Here is a 26,614-nt window from a genome sequence, read left to right as displayed (position 1 = left end):
CATGGTGGCAAGGGTCTGTAGTCCCCACTGCTTGGGAGACTTACATGGGAGGGTCACACGAGCCTAGGAATTTGAGGCTGTAGTGCACTATTATCATGGCTGTGAATATTTCCCACTGCACTCCAGCTTGGGAAACCCAGTGAGACCCGATCTCTTAAAGAAAGAATTGGTTTATTTCTTACTCACTATTTCTGTGAGGGTATTACCCTTCTTGAGCCCCACAGAGAGCCTGAGGATTTACTAAGGTACCTCTACCATTTACAAATCTATAAAGGTCTCAAAGAAAAAAGAATGTAGAATGTTGGACTCATCTCAGTGCATTTCCATTCTTCCCAAATGTTGATAGTTTTCCTAGATGTCTAATATCCTTAATGAGGTGATATTTTTAAATGTTTTTAGTTAGCTTCTGTGCTTTCCAGAGGAAGGTTTTGTCTGCTGTAAGATTAGCAAAGCTATAAATGAAAACACTTATAAATCAGTATAAGATAGATAAGTAAGTTGAGAGAGTCTATGTTTTCTCAGTGAAGTAGTAGTTTAGGATATAGGCTATAAAGTGAGAGAGCTTGGAATGTAATGATGAAGTAAAGTGCTGGAGGGGAACCGCAAATGTTTGAAGTAGTCATTATGGGAAAATTGAAGGTGACGAGAAGTAAAATTATCTGTTCCTCTTCTCTGGCCTATATTATAGGTTATCTGTATTGTGGACACACTGACCAATATTGTTTTCTCATCCTAGGTGACCTACTGAAGTACTTGAGGGAAACAAAAGATTGTATTCGTTTATGTATCATTGCACTTTCTATTGAGTCGGAGGCAAATATGGTAATGCTTACTGCTCTGTTCAACAATGAAGCATATCATTCACCATCTGTGGCCCTGGCAGTGTTAGACAACATTCTTTTCAAGTCACTTTCTGGTGCCAATGCTTCCTTAACAGTTTCCAACAAACCTCAGCCACTCCCTGATATTGAAGAAAATGAAGAGTATGTTATTCTTTTCATTTGAATTCAATTTTACTCTTTAAATACATTATTTCCACTTTATCTGATTACATTTATATGATAAAAATAGCTATTGATTGAAATCTGTATTTTCTGCTGTGTTGATTTTCTGATATGTCTTCTTTTGTAGGCTTCAAAGTGGACAAAAATTGGCCATAAATTTACAATTTGGCATGGCTCTTTTGATCAATGGTTTTTGTCTCCTGACGGTGACTGAGAGAACCACTAAGGCGAAGCACATCCAGTTTGTGAGTGGTGTCTCTGTCATTGTGTACTGGCTTTCTGCCCTATTGTGTGATTTCATCATCTTCTTTGCCTCCTGCTGCTTAGTAATGGTGAGTGTGAAATGAAGTTCCTTGAGGGTTTGTTTTCCTTTTGTACCTCTTGGAAAATTACTATTCTAATGGTTATGAAATCTAGCTCTTGTCAATAAACCATCTTTGCTTATTATCTTGGAAAACACATTGCAAAAGTCTGGTGGTAGAAACTTTACCATATTCTTAGTTTAAAAAGTACCTTCTTTGCATAAAAATAGAAATGTAGACTAATGGAAAAAAATAGAGTACAGAAATAAACTCATGCATTTACCATCAGTTAATTTTTTACAAAGGTGACAAGAACACACAATGGGGAAAGAACAGTCTCTTCAATACATTGTGTTGGGAAATCTGGATATCCACATGCAAAAGAATCCATTTAGACCCTTATTTCACACCACATACAGATATCAACTTAAAATATAATGAAGACTTAAATGTAAGTCCTGAAGCTATAAAGCTACTAGAAGAAAACATAGGGGAAACATTCTTTTTTATGACCCCAAAAGCACGGGCAATAAAAGCAAAAATAGAAAATTGGGATTACATCAAACTAAGAAGCTTCTGCATAGTAAAGGAAACAATCAGTAGAGTCAAGAGAAAAATCTACAGAATGGGAGGAAATATTTATAAATCATACCTCTTAAAAGGGGTTAATATCCAAAATATATAAGGAACTCTTACAACTCAATAGCAAAAAATAACCTAATTTAAAAATGGGCAAAAGAATTGAATAGATTTTTCTCAGGAGAAGATATAAATGTTCAACAGGTATATGAACATTTGCTCAATTTTCCTAGTCATCAGGGAAATGCAAGTCAAAACCATGAGATAATCAGCTCACACCTATTACGATGACTTTTTTAAAAAAAAAGATTTTATAAAAAGATAACTAGTATTGGTAAAGTTTGTACAAATTGGAACTCTTGCCAGCTGTTGGTGGGAATGCAAAATGGTGCCCCTGCTATGAAAAACAATGTGGTGGTTCCTCAGAATATTAAAAATAGAACTACCATATTATCAGACAATCCTATTTCTGATTATTTATCAAAAAGAGTTCAAATCAGGATCTCAGAGACCTACCATCACTCCTAATTCACTGAACACTATTCATAATAGCTAAAATGTGAAAAAAAAAAAAAAAAAGCCTAAACATTCATCAGCAGATGAATGGATAAAGAAAATGTGGTATATACATACAATGGAATATTATTCAGACTTAAAAAGTAAGATGATTCTGGCTGGGCACAGTGGCTCACGCCTATAATCCCAGCATTTTGGAAGGCCAAGGTGGGTGGATCACCTGAGGTCAGGAGTTTGAGACCAGCCTGGCCAACATCTAGTGAAACCCTGTCTCTACTAAAAGATAAAAAAATAGCTGGGTGTGGTGGCACATGCCTGTAGTTCCAACTACTTGGGAAACTGAGGCAGGAGAATCGCTTGAACCCAGGAGGTGGAAGTTGCAGTGAGCCGAGATCGCGCCCTTGCACTCCAACATGGGTGACAGAATGATACTCCATCTCAAAAAAAAGAACAACAAAAAAAAAATAAGATGACTCTGACATTTGCTACAATATGGATGAATCTTGAGGACATTATGCTAAGTAAAATAAAGCAATCACAGAAAGTCAAATATTTCATGATTCCACTTACATGATATATCTAAAATAGTCAAATGTATAAAATCAAATAGTTGAATGGTGGCTGCTAGGGGCTTGGAGAATAGGATAATGGAAAGTTACTAATCGGTGAGCATAAAGTTTCACTCAAACAAGATAAATAAGCCTTAGAGATTTGTAGTAAAAGATTGTACTTACAGTTAACAATCATATATTTTATGCTTAAAAATGTATTAAGAATGTAAATCTTATGTTTAATGTTCTTTTTACATTAAAAGAAAATAAGGAGTAATTATACATTTCCAAATTTGAAAAAAAAACTAATAGACTGTTGCTAGCAGTCATGCCCTACAAGAAATTCTGAAGAGAATTCTTCAGTCTGAAATGAAAGGACACTTGACAGTAACTCAAATCCAAATGAAGAAATAAAGGATACCAGACAAGTAAAAACAGATAAATGTAAAATGCAGTATTAATATATTTTTGTTTATAGCTCTTATATTTTTTCATTTAAAAGGCATCTGTGTAAAGCAATAGTTATAAATCTATCATGATGGACACACAATGTATAAAGATGTAATTTGTGATAATAATAGCATAAAAGGCAGAGAGGTTAGCTATATAGGTACAAAATATTTGTATTATATTGAAATTAAGTTGGTATTAATCTAAATTGTATTGTTATGAATTGGATGTTTATTGTAATTTCCAACCACTAATATAACAACCCAACTACATGGAGTCTTAAAAGACAATAGAATTAAATGGCACACTCAAAAATATCTATTCAACACAAATGGCAGAATAAATGAATGGAAAAATATAATGATGTAATACATAACCAAATGACAGAAAAACTTACAGGTAATTACATTAAATATAAATGGATTAAACTCGAATTAAAAGTAGGCATTAGTAGAATGATTCCAAAAACATAATCTAACTGTCTGATACCTACAAGAGACTCACTTTAGGTTCATTGACACAAATAATTTGAAAATAAAATGATGAAAGAGCTTCTTTAAAAGATAACTAGTATAGCTTTAATAATATTCAAAGCAGACTTTACAACAAAAATCATTAGGATAACAAAAGAAGAAATGTAAAATGTTTCAACTGTCATGTAAAACAGTTTTGTGGTTCTTCAAAAATTAAACATACAATTACCATATGATTCAGCAATTACACTCCTAGATTTATACCCAAGAGAACTGCAAACATCAATTTTTTAAATACTTGAAAATGAAAGTCCCAAATATCATAAATGGAATTAAACATACAATTACCATATGATTCAGCAATTACACTCCTAGATTTATACCCAAGAGAACTGCAAACATCAATTTTTTAAATACTTGAAAATGAAAGTCCCAAATATCATAAATGGATAAATAAAATATGGTATATGAATACAATACAATGGAACATTACTTAACCATAATCAAGAATGAAATGCTGATACCTGCTACAGCTTGCATGAACCTTAAAAAATTATGCTAACTGAAATAAGCTAGGGACAAAAGGCCATATATTGCATGATTCCATTTACTTAAAATGTCCAAAATAGGTAAATTCATAGACACAGAAAGCAGATTAATAGTACCAGGAATAGTGGTTACTTTTACAGGGATTGGAGGAGTTTCTGATAGGCTTCTGTGGGTATTGGCATTGTAGTAGTTTCCCAGGGAATTGCTTTGTGATAATTCATTATGATAATTCATTTATGTTATATATACTTTTCTGAATATGTGGTATATTTCATAATAAAGAGGTTAAAATATTTACTTGAAAATTTTGTTTGCATTTTCACTTGTAGATTAAGTTGAGTAGAATCTAAATATTCACAATGCATGAGTCTCTTGTCCAAGAACAACTATATTACTTACTTATCCAACAAGGAATTCAGCGTTTTTTTTGTTTTTGTTTTTGTTTTTGTTTGAGACAGAGTCTTGCTCTGTCACCCAGGCTGGTGTGCAGTGGTGCAATCTCGGCTCACTGCAAGCTCCGCCTCCTGGGTTCCCGCCGTTCTCCTGCCTCAGCCTCCCGAGTAGCTGGGACTACAGTCGCCTGCCACCACACCTAGCTAATTTTTTATTTTTTTATTATTATTATTTTTTTGTGTGTGTGTGTATTTTTAGTAGAGACGGGGTTTCACTGTGTTAGCCACGATGGTCTTGATCTCCTGACCTCATGATCCGCCTGCCTTGGCCTCCCAAAGTGCCAGGATTACAGGCAGGAGTCACTGCACCCAGCCCAGAATTCAGCTTTTCTTTGAAATAGGTTATGATTTGTGACATTGAAAGATCATAAGACTTTGAACACAGAAATTCCTAGGTCACACTAACTTTTATTTGATTTCTTCATTTTATTTATTCTTTTAGGTTTACAGAATGCTTAGTCACAAACAAAATAATTATAGCTTCAGGGACTGGATTCATCTATTTCCCGCAAATCTTCTCTTATTTTTGCTACCACCACCAAGAACATCAGTCAATATAATGATTATTCTTAGCTTAATCTTACTATTTACTTCTTGCTTGTCTTGCTACATAATCATGTAATTGCCCAAAGGGACCATCTTGTCATTTGTGGAGAAGTGATATCTATTAACTAATGAGATATAAATTTCCAGAAATTTATTTCTTTTCACAGCTACAGGTTCCTCTCCCCCACCACCATCCATTCTAATTTTGTGTTCCACTGTCTGGTTTAATCGTTTTGGTGAATGTGAGGGAGAAGTGGGGAAGTAGAATAGAACCTGGTGGCCCAGTTTAAAGCTGCATAGCAGTGGGTAGAGTGATAGGTAAGTTATGTAGTCAAAGAAAAAAATCTTTGGAGGAAGTGTGTCTTTGGAGAAATAATCTACTTTCTGGGAAACTTGCCAGTATTATTGCAATAACTGTTCCAAGTAGAAAAGAAAATAATAAAGGAAAGTATAGTGGCTCTGCTCACTGGAATGCCCTCTGATGAAGAGGTAAAAATAACTTACTTCATCCTCGTGGGATAAGGTTTTGATTTTTTGTTTTGTTTTGTTTTGTTTTTTTGAGACAGGTCTCACTCTGTCACCCAGGCTGGAGTGCACTGGCACAATCACAACACACTACAGTCCCCACCTCCTGAGCCTTAGCCTCCCAAAATGCTGGGATTACAGGCATGAGCCACAATGCCCATCCCCAGGGCTGAAGTTTTTGTTTTGTTGATTATTCTACTTCAAGTTCTGGGATACATGTGCAGAACATGCAGTTTTGTTACATAGGTATACATGTGCCATGGTGGTTTGCTGCACCTATCAACCTGTCATCCAGGTTTTAAGCCCTGCATGCATTAGGTATTTGTCCTAATACTCTCCCTCCCCTTGCTCCCTATCCTCTGACAGGCCCCAGTGTGTGATGTTCCCCTCCACATGTCCATGCATTCTCATTGTTCAACTCCCACTTATGAGCGAGAGCATGTGGTGTTTAGTTTTCGGTTCCTGTGTTAGTCTGCTGAGAATGATGACTTCCAGCTTCATCCATGTCCTTGCAAAGCTCATCAACTCATTCCTTTTTATGGCTGCATAGTATTCCATGGTGTGTATGTGCCACATTTTCTTTATCCAGTCTGTCATCGATGGGCATTTGGGTTGGTTCCAAGTCTTTGCTATTGTAAATAGTGCTGCAATAAACATATATGTGCATGTGTCTTTATAGCAGAATGATTTATAATCCTTTAAGTATATACCCAGTAATGGGATTGCTGGATCAAATGGTATTTCTGGTTCTAGATCCTTGAGGAATCACCACACTGTTTTCCACAGTGGTTGAACTGGTTTACACTCCCACCAACAGTGTAAAAGCATTCCTATTTCTCCACAGCCTCACCAGCATCTGTTGTTTCCTGACTTTTTAATAATCACCATTCTAACTAGCATAAGATGGTATCTTATTGTAGTTTTGATTTGCATTTCTGTAATGACCAGTGATGTTTTAAGAGGCAGATTGACTTAATTAATGACTAGTCCCATGCTAAATAAAGACAGGACTTGCTATTTCCTTCTCTAAATGTTTTGGCTTAGTTTCTTTTTTCACTTGCCCTTCACTTTGCCTTTATCTCTGTACCCTTTGTGTTTCAGGGAGTGATAAAATACCGCAAATTAGATATTTATGTCACGGATTACCACATTCTGGAAACTATGCTGATCTTCACGCTGTATGGCTGGTCTGCCATTCCCTTTGTGTACCTGATAAGCTTTGTGTTTTCTGGAAGTACTTCTGCCTACATCAAACTTCTCCTACTCAGCTACTTTTCAGGCACTTTTGGTTTCCTCATAGGCGAGATAATAGAAAACAGTAAGTGTGAAGTTTCACAAAATTTCTCCTTCTCCAGAAGGCAGCAGTAAATAAGTAAGGAGTAATGGACCTACAGATACTTAAGAACATTTACAGACAACTAAATTCTAGGTTTTAGAGGAAATTTTGTACTTCATGTACAGCAATAAACTTACTTTGACTGCCTGTGATATTCTAGGCATTGTGCTGCCAGATCTGTATGAGTTAAAAAAAAAAGAAGAAAGATCCAGGCATGGTGGCTCATGCCTGTAATCCAAGCCCTTTGGGAAGCTGAGGTGGGCGGATCATGAGGTCAAGAGATGGAGACCATCCTGGCCAACATGGTGAAACCCTGTCTCTACTAAAAATACAAAAGTTAGCTGGGCGTGGTGGCATGCACCTGTAGTCCCAGCTACTTGGGAGGCTGAGGCAGGAGAATTGCTTAAACTAGGGAGGAAGAGGTTGCAATGAACCAAGATCATGTCACCAAAAAAAAAAAAAAAAGGAAAGAAACATGAAAAGCAGCTCAACAGTCAAAGACAGGTTTATTTTTGGAGCGTAAACCTGAGAGGGGCTTCTGGCCAATTTCGGTCAGGAGCCCACTCTCTTACAGACAGAGTGTATCTTGGTTTTAGGGTGAGAGAGCTTATCACAGGCTTGGAATGTTTCTGTGTGGGTGAGAAGTTTATTGTGGGGTTGGAATATCTCTGTTTGGAGGGGAGGTTATCTTGAGGCTGACATTTCTCTGGCCGGAGGGGAGATTATCTCAGGACTGGCATATCTCTGGCCAGTGTCTCATGTGTCCGTGTGAAGAGATCACCAAACAGGCTTTGTGTGAGCAACATGGCTGTTCATTTCACCTGGGTACAGGTGGGCTGAGTCCAAAAAAGAAGTCAGCAAAGGGTAGTGGGATTATCATTTGTTCTTATAGGTTTTGGGATAGGCGATGGAACTAAGAGCAGTGTTTTGGGGGTAGGGGATGGATCTCACAAAGTACATTCTCAAGGGTGTGGAGAATTACAAAGAACCTTCTTAAGGATGGGGGAAGATTATAAAGAACCTTCCTAAGGGTGGGGACTATTACAAAGTACATTCATCAGTTAGGTTGGGGCAGAAATAAATCACAATGGTGGAATGTCATCAGTTAAGGCTATTTTCACTTTTTTTGTGGATCTTCAGTTGCTTCAGGCCATCTGGATGTATACATGCAGGTCACTGGGGATATGATGTCTTAGCTTGGGCTCAGAGGCCTAACATTCCTGTCTTCTTATATTAATAAGAAAAAACAAAATAGTGGTAAAGTGTTGGGGAGGCGAAAATTTTTGGAAGTGGTATGGAGAGATAATGGGCGATGTTTCTCAGGGTTGCTTTGAGCAGGATTAGGGGTGGCACGGGAACCTCCAGTGGGAGAGATTCAACTGAAGAAAGATTTTGGGGTAAGGGATGATATTGTGGGGTTGTTAGAAGGAGCATTTGTCATATAGAATTATTGGTGATGGCCTGGATGCAGTTTTGTATGAATTGAGAAACTAAACAAAAGACACAACATCCAAATAAGAGAAAGAAAAAAACAGGTATTAAAGGACTAAGAACTGGGAGTACCCAGGACATCCAACTACAATGTCCAAGGGGGTTCAGTGTAATTATTTGCTTGGTTGGTGAGTTTTGGAGCTCTATCCTTGAATTTTTTTATGTTGTCATATACCAGGCCAGATTGATTTAGGTAAAAACATTCTTCATTTAAAAATATACAGAGTCCCCCCCCCCTTTTTTTTAGCAGTAAGTCAGGGCCTCGTTGAATTTGGAGGAAAGAGAAATGCAAAACCAGCAATAGTTTGTTAAAGAAGGTTTAGAAATGGCTAGGAGAGAGTGAGTGAGATTGATAGTGTGGTGGAGATAGCTGGGGAGAGGTAGAGGGTGGCATAAGAACAGGAATGAGAATAAGAGTAAGTATAAAAGTAAAGAACAGGACTTCATCAGGGTGAAAGTATTGGAGTGTACTTTGTCACTGAAGATCTTCTATCCACTTAAAGAGATACTTAAGGGTGGCAGTTTGAGGTAAAACCAGGAGCCACTAAATACCAAGAGCCTGAGAAACTGCTTGGGTGATTTGACTAATAAAGGCTGGTCCATTATCAGACTGTATAGAGGTGGGAAGGCCAAACCGAGGAATTATGTCTGACAGAAGGGAAGAAATGACCATGGTGGCCTTCTCAGACCCTGTGGGAAAGGCCTCTATCCATCCAGTGAAAGTGTCTACCCAGACCAAGAGGTATTTTAGTTTCCTGACTTGAGGCATGTGAGTAAAGTCAATTTGCCAGTCCTGGGTGGGGGCAGATCCCCGAGCTTGATATGTAGGGAAGGGAGGGGGCCTGAATAATCCCTGAGGAGTAGTAGAATAGCAGATGGAACACTGAGAAGTGATTTCCTTGAGGATAGATTTCCACGATGGAAAGGAAATGAGAGGTTCTAAGAGGTGGGCTAGTGGCTTGTAACCTACATGGAAGAGGTTATGAAATGACGACAGAATAGAATGGGCCTGTGAGGCTGGAATGAGATATTTTCCTTGGTCCAAGAACCATTTGCCTTGTGTGGGAAGAGATTGATAGGTGGAAGTTTCAGTGGGGGAGTAGGTGGGAGTGACCAGGTGAGAAGGAGAAAATCTGCCGCGAAGGATAGAAGTTGGAATGCTAGCTGCTTTTTTAGCTACCTTATCAGCATAAGCATTGCCCTGAGTGATGGGATCTGATGCCTTTTGATGGTCCTTGCAGTGTATGACTCCAGCTTCGTTTGGAAGTAAAGCGGCCTGGAGAAGAGTTTTTATTAAAGAGGCATTAATGATGGAGGACCCTTGCATAGTGAGAAAACCTTTCAGCACATAAAACAGCATGGTGGTGCGGGATATGGGGTCAGTATAAATATTGACGCGTAGTCCATTTGCAAGAGTGAGGGCCCGAGTTAAGGCAATGAGTTTGGCTTGCTGAGAGGTAGTGGAGTGGGGCAGAGCAGTAGCCTCAATGATAGATGTGGAAGATACTATAGCATAGGCTGCCTTTGCTAGTGTGTGGCGATTAGGCCTGGTGGAACTGCCATCAGTAAACCAAGTGTCATCAGGGTGAGGAACACGAAAGAAGGAAATACTGGGAAATGGAGTGAATGTCAGGTGGATCAGGGAGATACAGTCATGGGAGTGGGGGCCAGCCTAAGACAGTAAGGTCAAGTTGTTTGGACAGAAAGGCTACAGGGCACAGTTCCGGCTCTTGTGTAAGAATTTTGACCACACAGCCCTGTACTTTGCCTGTGTGTAATGAAAAGGGTTGGGATGAGTTAGCGAGAGCCAGCATGGGGGCAGGCTTCTAGGGCTGTTTTTTTTTTTTTTTTGTATTTTTAGTAGAGACGGGGTTTCACTGTGTTAACCAGGATGGTCTCGATCTCCTGACCTCGTGATCCGCCCGTCTCAGCCTCCCAAAGTGCTGGGATTACAGGCTTGAGCCACCACGCCCGGCCAGGGCTGTTTTTAAGGAATGGAAAGAGGAGTGGCGAAAGGATTTAGGATCTATGGGGTCAGCTAGGTTTGCTTTTGTGAGTTTACATAATGGTTTAGTCAGGATGGTAAAACTAGGTATCCAAAGGCGGAAGTACCTAACCATGCCTAGTATGGAAAGTTGTTGTTTTGTAGAAGGGGTTCGGGTTTGGGAGATTAGCCGGACACAATCAGCAGGGAGAGCACATGTGTTTTCATGAAGAATTATGCCGAGATAGGTAACAGATGAGGAAGAAATTTGGGCTTGACTGAAGTAATGGGGCTGTCCGTGAAGTCTTGTGGCAGTACAGCCCAGGTAAAATGCTGAGCCTGATGGGTGTCAGAGTCAGTCCAAGTGAAAGCGAAAAGAGGCTAGGATGAAGGGTGCAAGGAATAGTAAATAAAGCATGTTTGAGATCCAGAACAGAATAATGGGTTGTGGAGGGAGGTATTAAGGATAGGAGAGTATATGGGTTTGGCACCACAGGGTGGACAGGCAAGACAATTTGGTTGATAAGGTGCAGATCCTGAACTAACATGTAAGATTTGTCTGGTTTTTGGACAGGTAAAATAGGGGAATTGTAAGGAGAGTTTATAGGCTTTAAAAGGCCATGCTGTAACAGGTGAGTGATAACAGGCTTTAATCCTTTTAAAGCGTGCTGCGGGATGGGATATTGGTGTTCATTGGGGTAAGGGTGATTAGGTTTTAATGAGATGGTAAGGGGTGCATGATCGGTCGCCAAGGAGAGAGTAGAGGAGTCCTATACTTGTGGATTAGGGTGGGGGGATACAAGAGGAGGATGTGAAGGAGGCTTTGAACTGGGGAAAAAGGCAGCGATGAGGTGTGGCTGTAGCCCAGGAGTAGTAAGGGAAGCAGATAATTTAGTTAAAATGTCTCAACTTAATAAGGGAGCTGGGCAGTTGGGGATAACTAAGAAGGAGTGCTTAAAAGAATGTTGTCCAAGTTGGCACCAGAGTTGGGGAGTTTTAAGGGGTTTAGAAGCCTGGCCATCAATACCCACAACAGTTATGGAGGCAAAGGAAAAAGGTCTTTGAAAAGAAGGTAATGTGGAGTGGGTAGCCTCCGTATTGATTAAGAAGGGGACGGACTTACCCTTCACTCTAAGAGTTACCCAAAGCATCTTTGATGGTCCAGGAGGCTTCCGAGGCGATGGGACAGCGACAGTCTTCAGCCACTAAGCCAAGAAGATCTGGGAAGGAGTCAGTCAGAGCCTTGGGCCAGAGTTCCGGGCGCTCTGGGAGTGACTGCCGGATGAGTTGGACAGTCCGATTTCCAGTGGGGTCCCGCACAGATGGGACACTGCTTAGGAGGAATCCGGGGCTGCGGGCATTCCTTGGCCCAGTGGCCAGATTTCTGGCACTTATAGCAAGCTCCTGGGGAAGGAGGTTCTGGAGGAACCCCTGGCAGCTGCGGTTCAGGCATTTGCAGTTCTTGTGTGCTGGAGATATGGCTGAGGTCTGTCTCACAGTGGAGGCAAGGAATTGCAACTCAGAAATACATTGCTACTTGGTTGCCCCTACTCTATTATTGTACACCTTGAAGGCGAGGTTAATTAAGTCCTGTTGTGGGGTTTGAGGGCTGGAATTTAATTTTTGGAGCTTTATCTAATGTCAGGAGCAGATTGGGTAATAAAATGATGTTGAGAATGAGACAGCCTTCTGACTTTTCAGGGTCTAGGGCTGTAAAGCATCTCAGGGTTGCTGCCAAATAGGCCATGAACTGGGTTGAGTTCTTATATTTGATTAAAAAAAGAGCCTAAATGCTGATTTGGGAGAGGTCAAATAAAGAAAAAGGAGCATTAACCTTGACTATGCCTTCAGCTCCAACCACCTCTCTAAGAGGAAATTGTTGGGCAAGTGGTGGAGGGCTAGTCGCGGAACAAAACTGTAAGCCAGACCGGGTGTGAGGAGGGGAGGTGATAGAAGGATTATAGGGTGGGGGAGCAGAAGCTGAGGAAAAATTGGGACCTAGCTCAGCCTGGCGAGGAGCAGCCTGGGGAGGAGGGGAGAGGTCAGATGGGTCTGTAGAAAAGGAAGATTCAAAAGACTCAGAGACGCTTGGGGTTGGGAGTGAAGGGACAGGCGGGAGGGAAAGAAGATTTGGGACGAGTCTCGTTGGGAGCAGAGACTAGGGAGGGATCAACGTGTAAAAGAATGCCTGGATGTCAGGCACCTCAGACCATTTGCCCATTTTTCGACAAAAATTATCTCGATCTTGTAGGATAGACACATCGAAAGTGCCATTCTCTGGCCACTTGGAACTACTGTCGAGTTTGTACTGGGGCCAAGTGGTGTTGCAGAAGAAAAGAAGACGCTTAGAATTTAGGTCAGGTGAGAGTTGAAGAGGTTTTAAGTTCTTGAGAACACAGGCTAAGGGAGATGAAGGAGGAATGGAGGGTGGAAGGTTGCCCATAGTGAAGGAGGCAAGTTTAAAGAGAAGGGTAGAGACACGGAGAAGGGGGTGGGGAGCAGCCCTGGACTGCAACATGGGTGAGCAGCCAAAGCAGGCGTCCCTGCAATTGACTTGCCACCAAGGGAATGTGGGTGAATGACCAAGACAGGCATCCCCATGGAGATCAGACACCATTGGAACGTGGGTGAATAAACAGAGAGGCGTCCCCACAATGATTAAACACCAAGGAAAGGCTGCCTTCCCGAGCCCATGACTGGTGCCAGAGTTTTGGGTCCACGGATAAAATGTGTCTCCTTTGTCTCTACCAGAAAACGAAAGGAACTGAAATTAAGAGAAGGGAGAGATTAAAGGATGGCACCAAGACTGAAAGGAGAAAGAGGTTGAGGGATAGTGAGAGAGGTTGGAGAAGAGAGTAAAAAGAGGCCGCTTACCAGATTTAAAATCGATGAGATGTTCCTTGGGTTGGTTGGTCTGAGGACCCAATGTCGTAGGTGGATCTCTTCACGGAGTGAGGATGAGAACAGGGGACTGGTCTCCCGAAGAAATCCCTCTAACCTGGGTCTTTGGCACCAAATGTCTCATGCATCCCTGTGAATAGATCACCAAACAGGCTTTGTGTGAGCAATGTGGCTGTTTATTTCACCTGGGTGCAGGCGGGCTGAGTACGAAAAAGGAGTCAGCAAAGGGTGGTGGGATTATCATTAGTTCTTATAGGTTTTGGGATAGGCGGTGGAGCTAAGAGCAATGTTTTGGGGGCAGGGGGCGGATCTCACAAAGTACATTCTCAAGGGTGGGGAGGATTACAAAGAACCTTCTTAAGGGTTGGGGGAGATGATAAAGGGTGGGGGAGATTACAAAGTACATTGATCAGTTAGGTTGGGGCAGAAATAAATCACAATGGTGGAATGTCATCAGTTAAGGCTATTTTCACTTTTTTTGTGGATCTTCAGTTGCTTCAGGCCATCTGGATGTATACGTGCAGGTCACTGGGGATATGATGGCTTAGCTTGGGCTCAGAGGCCTGATGGTCAGGGAGGGATTTATTTTATGGTTGGAATATTTCTGATTGCAGATGTCATTTGTGGTTTATGGTCATGCTGACCTTAGCCACGAGGCTGATGCCCTTTGGATTTAGGCAGTTTTTGATCAAGGTGAACTTTAAAATGGTGGTGCTTGTCCAAGATGGCAATGCTCCTGCTCTGTCAAGATCTAGAATCCTCATATTGAAATGGTGAGACCCAATCTGAACTACAGGTCCTCTCTATCCCCACCTCCTGTATCTCCATCACATGAATCAAGGAATCAGTTTTGCAACTGAGTTTGAAATTTTAGGAGTATTTGTCACTGAGAATCATTTGTCAAAAGAGAGAACAAAGAGATAGCTTTCTTTTTAGAAACTCAAAAAGTCATGTTTTAAGAAGAATGTGTTGCGAAGAGTCATCTAGGGTGAGGTTAAGAAAAGAAGAAAGTAGATTTGGCAATTAGAAAGTCAAGAGACTTCCCCTTCTCAGCTACATAACAAACACTGTGAATAATACTTTGACAAAAATAATGAACTGAGAAGAAAATATGGAATTGGCATAGACCAGCAATAAAGTGAAAGCCAGTGTCCTTGGAAGTAAGCAAGCATTTGTTTTTTTAAACATGAAACAAAATGAGTTTTCAAAGTTATGCAAAATATTAAGACAGACTACAATTTACCAGAGGGTTTATTTGTTTTTGGCTTTATAAGTACATGGGTATAATTGCAAATTAAGTTTGTATTTATATTTTAGCTTATACATTGAGGATTGTATTTATTTTTTCAAATTTTCTAATTGACAAAGTTGGATGTATTAATAATGTACAAAATGTTTTGAAATATTATCTATATATATTGTAGAATAGATAAATCTAGCTAATTAGCATATGCATGACCTCAAATATGTATCATTTTTGTTGTGAGAGCACTTACCCAATTAGCTATAGTCCCCATGCTGTGCAATAGAGCTCTTGAACTCATTGCTATTATTAAACTGAATTTGTGTATCTTTTGCTCAACAACTCCCCCTCTGGTAATCGCCATTCTACTCTCTACTTCTATGAGATCTGCTTCTTTGGGATTCCACATATGAGTGAGATTGTGCAGTATTGTCTTTCTGTGCCTGGCTTATTCACTTAACATAATGTCCTCCCGGTTCACTTATGTTGTCACCACGGAACAGGATTTCCTTCTCATTATGGATGAATGGTGTTCTGTTGTGTATATATACCACTTTTCTTTATGCATTCATCCATTGATGAACACAGGTTGATTCCACTGTGAATAGCACTGCAATAAACATGGGTGTGCAGCTATCACTTTGACATACTGATTTTGTTTCCTTTAGCTGTATATCCATCATGAGATTGCTGGATCGTATGATAGTTATATTTTTAATTATTTTAGCAACCTCCATACTGTTTTCCCTAATGCCTTTACTAATTTACATTCCCACCAACTGTGCAAGGATTTTTTTCCCACATCCTGGTCAACACTTACCATTTGATAATAGCCATTCTAAAAAGAGTGAGGTCATATCGCATTGTGGTTTTGATTTGCATTTCCCTGATGATGAGTAATGTTGAGCATTTTTTCATATACCTGTTGGCCATTTCTATGTCTTCTTTTGAGAAATGTCTGTTCAGGATTTTTGCCCATTTGTAATTAAGTTGCTTTTCATGCAACTGAGTTGTTTGACATCCTGGTCTTTTATGGACATTAACCCCTTATCAGATGTATGCTTTGCAAGCATTTTCTCCTATTCTGCAGTTTATCTCTTCATTATCATTTCATTTATTTAGCTGAAGCTTTTTAGCTTAATATAATCCCATCTATCTATTTCTGCTTTCGTTGTCTGTCATGTCTAAAAAAATCATTGCTTAGACTAATGCCATGGAGTTTTTCCCCTGTTTTCTTCTGGAAGTTTCACAGTTTCTGTCTAGAGTATTTATGGCTTTCTATATCTAAGAACACATCTATATCTAAGAACACATGCCTTTTCTTTCTTTTTCTTGTCTAATTGCTCTGGCTAGGACTTCTAGTGCAATGCTGAATGTAAATGGTGAGAGTGGACATCTTTGTCTTATTTTAAAGCTTAGAGGAAAAGCTTTCAGTTTGTTTTCCCCATTGAGTATTATTTTAGCCCTGGGTTTGTCATATATGGCCTTTATTGTGCTGAGGTATATTCCCTCTATACCTAAGTTGTTGAGAGATTTTTTTTTTATCATTAAAGAGTGTTGAATTTTCCAAATGCTTTTTTTGTGTCTATTGAAATAATCATATGGTTTTTGTCTTTCATTCTGTTAATGTGATGTATCACATTTATTGATTTGCATATGCTGAACCATCTGTGCATCCCTGGAATGAGTCCCACTTGATCATGGTCAATGATCCTTTTAATGTGCTGCTGAATTTGGTTTTCTATTATGTTGTTGAGGATTTTTGCATTTATGTTCATCAGGGATATTGGCTTATAGTTTTTTATGTGTTGTTGGGTCCTTGTCTGGTTTTAATATTAGGGTAATATTGGCCTTATGAGTTTGGAAGTATTCTTACCTCTTAAATTTTTTGGAAGAGTTTGAGAACAATTGGTATTCATCCTTAAATCTTTGGTAGAATTTAGTACTAAAGCCACTAGGTCCTAGGCTTTTCTTTGGTAGGAGACTTTTTATTACTTATTCAATCTACTGGCTCATTATTGGTCTGTTTAGATAGTGTGCTTTTTCATAATTCCGTCTTTGTAGGTTGCATGTGTCAAAGAATACATACATTTTTCTATGTTATCAAATTTTTAAGGTATAATTGTTTATTATAGTGTCTCCTGATCCTTTGTATTAATGTGGTATCAAATATGTTTCCTTTTTCATTTATAATTTTATTTATTTCGATTTTCTCTCTTTTTTCTTAGTCTAGCTAGAGATTTGTCAGTTTTCTTAATCTTTTCAGAAAGCCAACTTTTACTTCTGTGATTTTTTTTCCTGAACGCTGTGTTCCTCACAACGTATAAGAGATTTGGCTGGGCGTGGTGCCTCATGCCTGTAATCCCAGCACTTTGGGAGGTTGAAGCTGGTGGATTATGAGGTCAGGTGATTGAGACCATCCTGGCCAATATGGTGAAACCCTGTCTCTACTAAAAATACAAAAAACTTAAGAATAATAATAATCAGCCTGGCATGGTGGCACACACCTGTAGTCCCAGCTACTCAGGAGGCTGAGGCAGGGGAATCGCTTGAACACGGGAGGTGAAGTTTGCAGTGAGCCAAGATCATACCACTACATTCCAGCCTGAGCAACAGAGTGAGACTCCATCTCAAAAAATAAATAAATAAATAAATAAATAAATAAATAAATGACTAAGGTCAACAGATGCAGTCAATAACTTCAAATAAAAGCCACTTTTAATGCTAGCTTATAAAGCTGGGGTAGGAAAAAGATGATGCAACAAGATTCTCCAGTGATTGTTCCCCTACAGAACCATCAATTTGAATAACTATTCGCACACATGCACACAAAAAATACCTTCAGAAGTACTATAGAAATCAGATGAGAGATCACAGTACCTTATTATAGCACAATAATAAGAAAAAAATATTGAGGATGGTAGGAAGGACAGTTTTTTATTATCCATGTCATCCCTCTCTGAAGCTCAGAAAGCACAGGTGGAGAAAGATAACATTAGCTTGAGGGAAAGACGGAGAAATAAAAGGATGACTTTGTCTTAAACCTTAATAGCATGTCTGCTACAGTAAAACCCAGCAACGGGCAGACCTCCCCTGTCCCTAAATCTAAGTCAGTACCTGCAAATTGGGCAAACCTGCATCAGCACTAGGTAAGAACCCATAGTCCCTGTAAGGTGGATTCGATCTCCAGTCTGCATCAACACCAGCCAACCAACTATCCTGGCTCTGGATAGTTCTCAGTGGCAGGCAGTCCTCAATGTACACCACCTTCAGTCATGCCCCAGAGCTACATCAGCCTTAGAACCATGATATTCCAGCCTGGCACTGTGTTGACCATGGTGGTCTGGGCTTAGAGTGCCTTCTAGTTTTTCAGTGGCTTCAGCAATCTCAGGCTTAGGGACTACCCTAGGTGGCCTGCCCAGAATCTCTGTACAGAATTACTGTTGAAGCGTGTTCCTAGATGAAGCCAGTCAGGGAAGACTAGAATAAGTGCTTCTTCAAATGTGCAGACCTGCAACAAGGGTCATGAATAATCCAGCAAGCATGACATCACCAAATAGACAAAATAAAATGCCAATGACTGACCCTAAAGAAGGTGATATATGAACTGCCTGACAAAGAATTCACAATAATGGTTTTAAGGAAGCTCAGCAAACCCCCCCAAAAAATACAAAATACAGAGAAACTGTCCAAAGAAATGAGAAAAACAATAACCAGAGCTAGGAATTTAATAGAGATATGGAAATAATTTTAAAAAAGAAATCCTGGACTTTAATAGCATCAACAGTATAATTGGTCAAGCAAAAGAAAGTCTGTGAACTTAAAGATAGGTTTTTGAGAATATATAGTCAGAGGAGGAAAAAGCAGAAAAGGGAATGAAGAGAACTTACGGAATTTATGGAAAGTGTTGAAGGGCAAATATTTAAGTCATGTGTTTAAAAAAAAGTGAAAAGAAAGACAAAGGAGTAGAAAGTGTATTTAAAGAAATAAGAGCAGAACACTTTTCAAACCTGGAGAAAAACATAAATATCCAAGTATAGGAAGGTCAAAGGTGTCTAACCAAATTGAATCTAACTGAGGCTACTAGAGATCAATTTAAAAGACTGAAGAAAGAAAATAAAAAGAAGCAAGACCTTATGAGCAAGTACTAGCAGAAACCACAAACTATAGAATCAAACCTGCATATATTTCAGATTTATAATTTTTTAGAATAGAATGTAAAACATGTATGTTTAAAATATCTAAACAGAGTCTCAGAAATATGAGAAAATAATATAATACACACATATACACAAGTATTGGGATCCTTTTAGATTTGAAAAGATCTAAATAGAATCTTGAGAAATGAGAAAATTATAATTTAAATTAAGAATCAATAGATATTGTAGACAGTTGGCATGAGAATTAGTGATAAATGGAAAAACATTTCATGCTCATGGGTTGGAAGGATCAGTATCATAAATATGGCCATACTGCCCAAAAAAATCTACAGATTCAACACTATTTCTATCAAACCACCAATGACATTCTTCTCAGAATTAGAAAAACTATTCTAAAACTCATATGGAACCAAAAAATAGCCTGATTAGCCAAAGCAATCCTAAACAAAAAGAACAAAGATGGGGAGGCATCACACTACCTGACTTCAAACTCTATTATAAAGCTATAGCAATCAAAACAGCATGGTATTGGTACAAAAACAGTCATATAGACCAATGGAACAGAATAACAAAAATAAAGCCACACACTTAAAATCATCTGATCTTTGGCAAGACCAACAAAAACAAGCAATGGGGAAACTCTTCCTTACTTAATAAATGATGCTGGGATAACTAGCTAGCCATATGCAGAAAATTGAAACTAGACCTCTACATTTCACCAGGTACAAATATTAAATAGATCAAAGGTTTAAATGTAAGACCTCCAACTACGAAAATCCTAGAAGACAAACTAGGAAAATCTCTTCTTGACATTGGCCTTGGCAAAGAATTTTCAGTTAAGTCCCCAAAAGCAATTGCAACAAAAACAAAAATTGACAAGTGGGATCTAATTAAACTAAAGAGCTTATGCACAGTAAAAGAAAATATCAACAGACAACCTACAAAGTGGGAGAAGATATTCACAAACTGTGCATCTGACAAAGGCCTAATATCCAGAATCTATAAGGAACTTAAGCAAATTAAGAAGAAAATAATAATAATAGCCCCATTTAAAAAGGGCAAAGAACATGAACAGAAACTTCTTCAAAAGAAGACATTAGAAGCAGCTAACAAACATATTTTAAAAAACACTCAGCATCACTAATCATCAGAGAAATGCAAATCAAGACCACAATGTGACACCATCTCGCAATGTGACACCATCTAGTCATAATGACTATTATCAAATGATCAAAAAGCAGCAGCTAGTGATTTCATAGAAAAAAGGGAATACTGTTAGTGGGAATATAAATTAATGCAGTCATTACAGAAAGCAATGTGGAGATTTATCAAAGAACTTAAAATAGAACTACTATTCAATTCAGCAAGTCCATTACTAGGTATATACCCAAAGGAAAAGAAATGATTCTACCAAAAAGACACATGCACTCGTATGTTTGTTGCAGTACTATTCACAATAGCAAAGACATGGAATCAACTAGGTGTCCATCAGTGGTAGACCGGTTATAAAGAAAATGTACATATACACCATGGAATACTACACAGCCATAAAAAAAAAGAATGAAATCATATCCTTTGCAGCAACATGGATGCAGTTGGAGGCCATAACTCTAAGCAAATTAACACAGGAAGAGAAAATCAAATACTACATGTTCTCATTTATAAGTGGGAGCTCAACATTGAGCATAAATGGACATAAACATGAGAACAATCGATACTGTAGACTACCAGAGTGGGGAGGGAGTGAAGGGGGCATGGGTTGAAAAACTGCCTATGCTGTACTGTGCTCACTGCCTGGGTGACGAGATCCATACCCTAAACCTCAGCATCACACAATATTCCCAGGTAATAGACCTGTACAGGTACCCCCTGTATCTAAAATAAAAGCTAAAATTGTTAAAAATTCTTCAGAAATAATTGCAACAACTGATAACAAAAGAAATAATGTATCCCATGAGATTTAAAAAATGGAAAATATGAAAGAATGTTAAAAGTCATGGAAGATAGACATTCCAATGTACAGTCAAAAAGAGTTCAGAAAGAAATAATAGAAGACAAGGGGTTCATGTTTGGCTGAGAATTTCCAGAATTATTCAAAGACAAATCTTCAGTTTCAGAAGCTGACTGAATTGTTTTAAATTCTCACCTAGACACATCATTGGGAAATTTCAGAACACCAAGGCTGAAGAGATCTTTGAGGCAACCGGAGATAAAACTTAAATAGGCAGGTTAAAATATCCTGTGTAACCACTGAAAGAATATTTTTAAAGTATAACTTCTGAAACACATAAATACTAGCAATACAGAAGAAAACTAAGTCACATCCAAAAGATGGGTGAAGGGAGAAAAATTGAAATAGAAAAGAATACATGGCAAAGCAATATGATGATAGTAATTAACCCAAATATATCATTAGCAAAATTAAATAGCAACAAAATGTGCTCATTAAATAAACAAGATTGCATTCTGGATTCTCCCTGACCCCAAATTCTAGCTTCATGCATTTTACAGGAGGCATAGTTAAAAAAATAAAGACACAGAAAGTGCAAGAATGGCAAAGGATGTAACAGGAAAAATACAAAAATAAAACAGTAGTGACTAAAAATAACCATTTTCATATCTAATTTTTGCCACTTGTATTTTTTTAACTAATCTTACAAGAGGTTTATCAATCTTGTTAGTCTTTTCAAAAAATAAGCTTTCAACTTTGTTGATTTTTTATTGCATTTTTAAACATAAAATCTATTAAGAGAAAAAATGTTTTTAACATTAAAAATTACTAGAGACAAAGAGGTTTACAACATGATAGCAGATTCAATTGAGCATGAAGTTAAAAGAATTCCAAATTTTCACTTATATACCAATATAATGTAGACATATATATAGTCAAAATAACCAGTTGGAATAATAGGCAGACACACAACATTACAGAAGGAGATTTGAACATACCTCTCTTGTAACTGATGGATAAAGCAGTGGGGAAAATCAATGAATGTTATATATTGAACAGTACAGTTAATAAACTTGCGTTAATGGACATACACAGAACATGGATTCCCAAATCATGTTTTCAAACACATAAGTCTCAGAAACTGACCCAGATGATACATCATGAAAATTAATATGTAATGATGTATTTACTGACCATTAGGCAATTAAATTAAAAATGAGTAACAAAATGATAACTAGAAACAGAACACAAAATCGAGAATTTTAAAACACATTTTAATAGTTAATGGGCCAAAGAGAGAATCATAACAGAAATTAGAGAATATTTAGAACTGAAGAGAAATTTAAATACTCTGAAGCAAATGAGTTATTGGAGGAAATTTTATACCTTTAACTGCTAACATTAAAAAGCCTGAAACTTAACTAACATACTATCTAATTTAAATAGTTAGAAAAATAAGAGCCTAACAAATTCAAAGAAAGTGTAAAGAATGAACAAATAAAAGTAAAATTTAACCAAACAGAAAATGGGGCCGGGCCTGGTCGCTCACACCTATAATCCCAGCAATTTGGGAGGCCGAGGCGGGTAGATCACCTGATGTCAAGAGTTCAAGACCAGCCTGGCCAACTTGGCAAAACAATACAAAATTAGCCAGGCGTGGTGGTGGGTGCCTGTAATCCCAGCTACTCGGGAGGCTGAGACAGGGAGAATTACTTAAATATATATATTTATATAGCTGTTATATAAATATATATATGTATGTATATTTGTATAGCTGTTATAACATTGAAATCTAAGAAGATATGACTTTAGGCCAACAAATGTGAAAAATTTAAACAAATTGTTACATTTCTAAAAAATACACTTCACTGAATATGATTTAGAATAATTAGAAAATTTAATTTGTACTTAAGTATTCAAGTAATTAAATTAATAGTTAAAATTATTTCTACAAAGAAAACACAAGGCCTAGATGGCTTTACTACTGAGTTCTATATATTCTTCCAGTTAGCATATAAAAACATAAGATGCTACTTCTTAACTCCTCCTATGAGATGAGCAAAAGCCCCATGCCATACCCTGGCAAAATCATCACAAACTATTCTCATTCATGAATATAGATTCAAAAAATTCTGAACAAAATATTAGCAAATTGAATCTAGGAAGTTTACTTTTATATTAAAATATCTATCAACAAAATTCCCATTTTAAGGGATTAATGAGGAAACATAAAAATCTTAATAAATACAAATAAATCATTGCTACATAGTAAAAAAAAAATTTAGTAAACAAGGATTAAGAGGAAGAAAAGTTGCTGAGCTTTATAATGGACATATGCATGTACAGAAACCTATAGCAAATATAGTATGCAGTACTGACTCTTCAAAAGCATTTCCTTTAAAAATGGGGAACTAAGGCCGGGCGCGGTGGCTCAAGCCTGTAATCCCAGCACTTTGGGAGGCCGAGACGGGCGGATCACGAGGTCAGGAGATCGAGACCATCCTGGCTAACACAGTGAAACCCCGTCTCTACTAAAAATACAAAAACTTAGCCGGGCGAGGTGGCAGGCGCTTGTAGTCCCAGCTACTCGGGAGGCTGAGGCAGGAGAATGGCGTGAACCCGGGAGGCGGAGCTTGCAGTGAGCTGAGATCCGGCCACTGCACTCCAGCCTGGGTGACAGAGCGAGACTCCGTCTCAAAAAAAAAAAAAAAAAAAAAAAAAAAAATGGGGAACTAGATGAGGATGACAGCTATTGCCACTTCTGTTAAACATTATACATCAGTCTTAATTCCATTCTGTAATATAGAAAAGTTATTAAAGTGTGTATAGACTGAAAATAAACTACCATTAGTCAAAAATGCTATAAAATCTGAGGAAGTGTTACCGAAGTATAAGAACAGATGTGCCGAGGCAAGCCAAAGAAGCACGTATTAAATATGGTCCTCCCTAGAATTCTTTAGAGAGGATTTATAGGGTATTTCCATAATGATGTAAAGTTTTATTGGACAGTGCTAGTCTGTAGGGTTAGCCCTTGATATTTTTTGCATCTGTACAAAAAGCCAATATCCAGAATTATTCATTCTGTGTCAATTATTTTTCTCTATATCAAGTTAAGATCTACTTAGGACTCATATCAAGTTAAGATCGACTTGCCATAATTTTAGCGTTTGAGGGTTCACGTCTTGGCCATCTCTCCCTGCTCAAAGTGTTTTATGAGAACTTTTTGTTTAGACCTGTCTTTTGTCCTCTTCCCAAATGTATGAATGCATTATCAAAATTCTACACTGGAAATTCCTAAATTAAACATGTTCATATCCCCAGGAACTTAGTCTCTAATTACTTATATGCACTTCGTTCTTTGGAAAGACATTAATTAACTTATCAGCTTGTTTCTTTGAAATTTTCTTGAACGCCCAAATGTTTCAGAATTTGCCCTATCCATTCTCTACTGTTGAATTCTAGCCTCTATCTCCTGGCTGTACTTTACTCCCTTAATCAATTCATGTTAGAAGTGTTGAAAAATAGCCACTAGTGACTTCCTGACCCTATCAAGTGCCAGGAAGACTTATATGGATACCCACTTCACCAAAAATGCTTCAGAATTCTATAATCGTCAGCACAAACTTTGTCACTGATGGCAGTGGCCACTCCAGACAGCCACTGGAATGTTCTTCAAAGATAATCGTCTGGTTTTCAATTTTCTGAGCTTGATTTGATCATCACTGGAGGATTTGTTGTCCTGGGGATAGTTGATTTCCTGTAATATAACCTAATCTTATCTTTTCAGAAAAGCTAACCAACATCTCAAACACCACCAGAACCGTTGTACGTAATTCATTGCTGCTCTTTCCCAATTACAACCTTGCAAAGTGCGTTAGTCAGTATACAACTATCTACGACGTGAAGATATTGTGCACCACCTTAAAGAAGCATCCTGTCCACCTAAATTGTAGCAAAGCAAGTAAGTACCTCAGGGTCCCTAAGTCTAGCAAATTAGCTTCAGGTTCATGCTGTAAAACATGTGGGGAATCTGCCCTTCCTTCATCGGAGAGCGTCAGGACACGTGTTTGGTACATAAGTCCTTTTACAAGGCTGGAAAAAACCTCCTTAAATATAATAAAGCCTCAGTCTGGGTGCAGTGGTTCACGCCTGTAATCCCAGCACTTTGGGAGGTCAAGGTGGGCGGATCACCTGAGGTCAGGAGTTCGAGAGCAGCCTGGCCAACATAGAGAAACCCCGTCTCTACTAAAAATACAAATATTAGCCGGGCATGATGGTGCGCACCTGTAATCTCAGCTACTCAGGAGGCTGAGGCAGGAGAATCTCTTGAACCCAGGAGGCAGAGGTTGCAGTGAGCCAAGATCGTGCCACTGCGCTCTATCCTGGGCGACAGAGCCAGGCTCCATCTCAAAAAACCAAACCAAAACAAATAAATATAATAAAGCCTCAAAAGCAAATCCAGGGTAAGTTTAAAGTGGTCATCAGATATACAATAAGAAGTACTAATAATCAACCATGTACTAACTTTACCTGCGTTATTGTAAGTCTTCACAACAATCTCAAGTTACCTGTTTTTATACTCATTTGAGGAAAATGACTGTGTCATACAGCTCTTATGGTCCAGACTGGGATTCAAAGTTTTTATTCTTCCACTGCATAATGCATTCCCATAAGGAAGGATTTGTTCTGTCTTCACCGTTTTTATTTAATACTGTTTAGTGGTTATTAGTTTAAAAGTGTTGCAACTATGTTGCTCATTTTATTCCTATGTATCTTTTGATACTATTATAAATGATATGACTTTTTGAATGTCATTTTTGTTTGTTGCTGATATAGAGAAATACAGTTGAAAAAGTTCATTTTCTGTATATTATTGAACTTGTAAAATTATTTTAATAATTTAGGTGTATATTTTTTATTTTAATGGATGTATTCAAAGCAGCTGCTAATAACGTATTTATTTTCCAATCCATGTACACTTATTTTTTGTTCTTGACTCCCTGCTTTGTCAAAGACACATAGTTCAAATTTAATCAAATTGGTCATCATAGACCTTCAGTTTCGTTTCAATTTAAAAGATAACATTATAATATTTTACTATCAAGAATGATGTTTTCTATAGAAACCCTTTATCAGAATCGAGAAGTTTCTTTCTATTCTGTGTTTAGTTTATTTAATTATGAATACATGTTCAATCTTAACAGGTGTTTTTTACTGCTTCTATTGAACTTTTCTTCTTTATTCTCTTGAATTACATATTTATTCCATTGAACTACATGGTGAATTATACAAGCTGAATTTGCAATGGTACATGATAACAAATCAAGTAATAAATTAGGTAAAGCAAGCATTATTGTGATATATTAAATGTTATATATTGTGGATTAAGTTCACTAATATTAATTAAGGATTCTTGTGTCTGTGTCTATTAAAAAGATTAACCTAAAATTATTGGGAATTTTTAGTGAAATACTTACCAACATTTGGTATAAAAATTAAACAGGATGGGCATGGTGGCTCATGCCTGTAATTCCAACACTTTGGGAGACCAAGGCAGGTGGATCACCTGAGGTCAGGAGTTTGAGTCCAGCCTGGCCAACA

The 26,614-nt window shown here is 38.1% G+C and overlaps 1 protein-coding gene across 4 annotated transcripts in view; it reads left to right on the top strand.

The window, feature by feature from the left end:
* Positions 1-26,614, top strand: part of LOC101003272 (ATP-binding cassette sub-family A member 3-like) — a 176,598-nt gene that overhangs the window by 113,884 nt on the left and 36,100 nt on the right. For all 4 annotated transcript variants that reach the window (XM_031658405.1, XM_031658406.1, XM_031658404.1 and 1 more), the window contains exons 20-23: positions 737-983; positions 1,132-1,336; positions 7,049-7,265; positions 24,801-24,974. In XM_031658405.1, coding sequence (XP_031514265.1) covers positions 737-983; positions 1,132-1,336; positions 7,049-7,265; positions 24,801-24,974 — 843 coding nt within the window. The remainder of the gene's footprint in view (positions 1-736; positions 984-1,131; positions 1,337-7,048; positions 7,266-24,800; positions 24,975-26,614) is intronic.

Source organism: Papio anubis, chromosome 18, assembly GCF_008728515.1.
Source record: "Papio anubis isolate 15944 chromosome 18, Panubis1.0, whole genome shotgun sequence".
In the NCBI taxonomy this organism is placed as follows: domain Eukaryota; kingdom Metazoa; phylum Chordata; class Mammalia; order Primates; family Cercopithecidae; genus Papio; species Papio anubis.
Note: the sequence above shows the minus strand (reverse complement) of the source record. Positions and strands in the feature narration are given on the sequence as shown.